At 37.0% G+C, this 1,307-nt stretch overlaps 1 protein-coding gene across 1 annotated transcript in view; it reads left to right on the forward strand.

Moving 5' to 3' along the window:
• LOC101853663 (mucin-5AC) overlaps positions 1-1,307 on the forward strand; it is a 69,361-nt gene that overhangs the window by 66,813 nt on the left and 1,241 nt on the right. The window contains exon 36 of the mRNA XM_013085355.2: positions 199-297. Coding sequence (XP_012940809.2) covers positions 199-297 — 99 coding nt within the window. The remainder of the gene's footprint in view (positions 1-198; positions 298-1,307) is intronic.

The raw sequence follows: 1,307 nt of genomic DNA on the forward strand, positions 1-1,307 counted from the left end.
CCCCGACACCATTTTCTCCAGAACCTTGTTTTAGTGGATGGTCTGGTTGGGTGAACAAACATTCACCAAACCCTTCCCTTGGTGAATATGAAAAACTGACTGATACTGAACTGAACAACTTCTGTCCGGGAGGCAAGATTTCTGATATTGAGTGCAAGACTAACAGCTCTCAAAATAATGTTGCTACTCTACCAATAGCAAATTGCACTGTGCAGAATGGCTTGGAATGTGATGGTAACCCCACTTTCGGATTCTACTGCCCAGACTATATGGTTCGATACAAGTGTGATTGTTCAGGTGAGATTTCTTTGCATGGACTTCTTATACTCTAATAACATGTAGTTTAACTGATATGCTCATGGTGACTGTAGTTTCTCTAGTTGTTAAGGAAGGAGTAGATAGGAAATTAGAATCAACAGTTAAACAATTTTTCAAATTTTTATCAGGACAATAATTTATTTGATATCAGTTACCTATTTTAAGAAATCCAATCTACTGTCATGATGTGTCATGAAGCCCTTAAATTCTCTCTATTTACCAAGCAAAAATAAAAAGAAAGCTGATGTGGGTGGGAAGGTATGTGTAAAATGTTCTTGTCAGCTGTCTGTCTGCTATATGTGCCCAATAAAAAAAGTGCTGAAAGAAGCAATGTATAAAGAGATAAAAAAAAGCCAAGTGAGTTATTGTTGTAAAAGTATTGCTGTGTTCAAACTACAGTAAAATTGTTATATACTGAAATGGGTTTCTTTGCTCTTTAAAACAATTTTGCGAACCTGAAATGGGTAACCACAATAGTGTTATAATGTCAGCCTTTTAGCGGTCATATTCTACTTTAAGTATAGCTATTTCTGCTGGGATAACTTTTGTTAACATGTCTTAGTGTCGAACAACCCATCTCAGAAACTGCCAGTAGTGACATTTATTTGATTCCCAAACTAATTTATATGAATATCCAGTTTTTAGATCTAACTTAAAGTCCTTTGCTGAAAACTAGAAAATTCTTATCTTTTCTGTAGGGCCACCCCTTGCAGCTACTTTGTATGTATGTATGTAGTATAGGGTTTTATGACTAAAGGCGTTCGTTTTGTTCAGTTTCTCTCATTAGTGCCCTTTGTTGTATTCATCCCTAACATCATGGTTTACAAGCTTTCAAAACTGAAACAGATCATGTCAGTAATATTAACCCCTTCCTTGCCCTTAAAAAGGTATGCCTTTTGTTAGGGTCATCATCATCATCATTGCCTTTCTCACCCTGCACCAGGGTATAGGCCACGGACAAACACCCCCCACTTTTCTCTATCCTGGGC

The sequence above is a fragment of the Aplysia californica genome, unplaced genomic scaffold (genome assembly GCF_000002075.1).
Source record: "Aplysia californica isolate F4 #8 unplaced genomic scaffold, AplCal3.0 scaffold00015, whole genome shotgun sequence".
NCBI classification, from domain to species: domain Eukaryota; kingdom Metazoa; phylum Mollusca; class Gastropoda; order Aplysiida; family Aplysiidae; genus Aplysia; species Aplysia californica.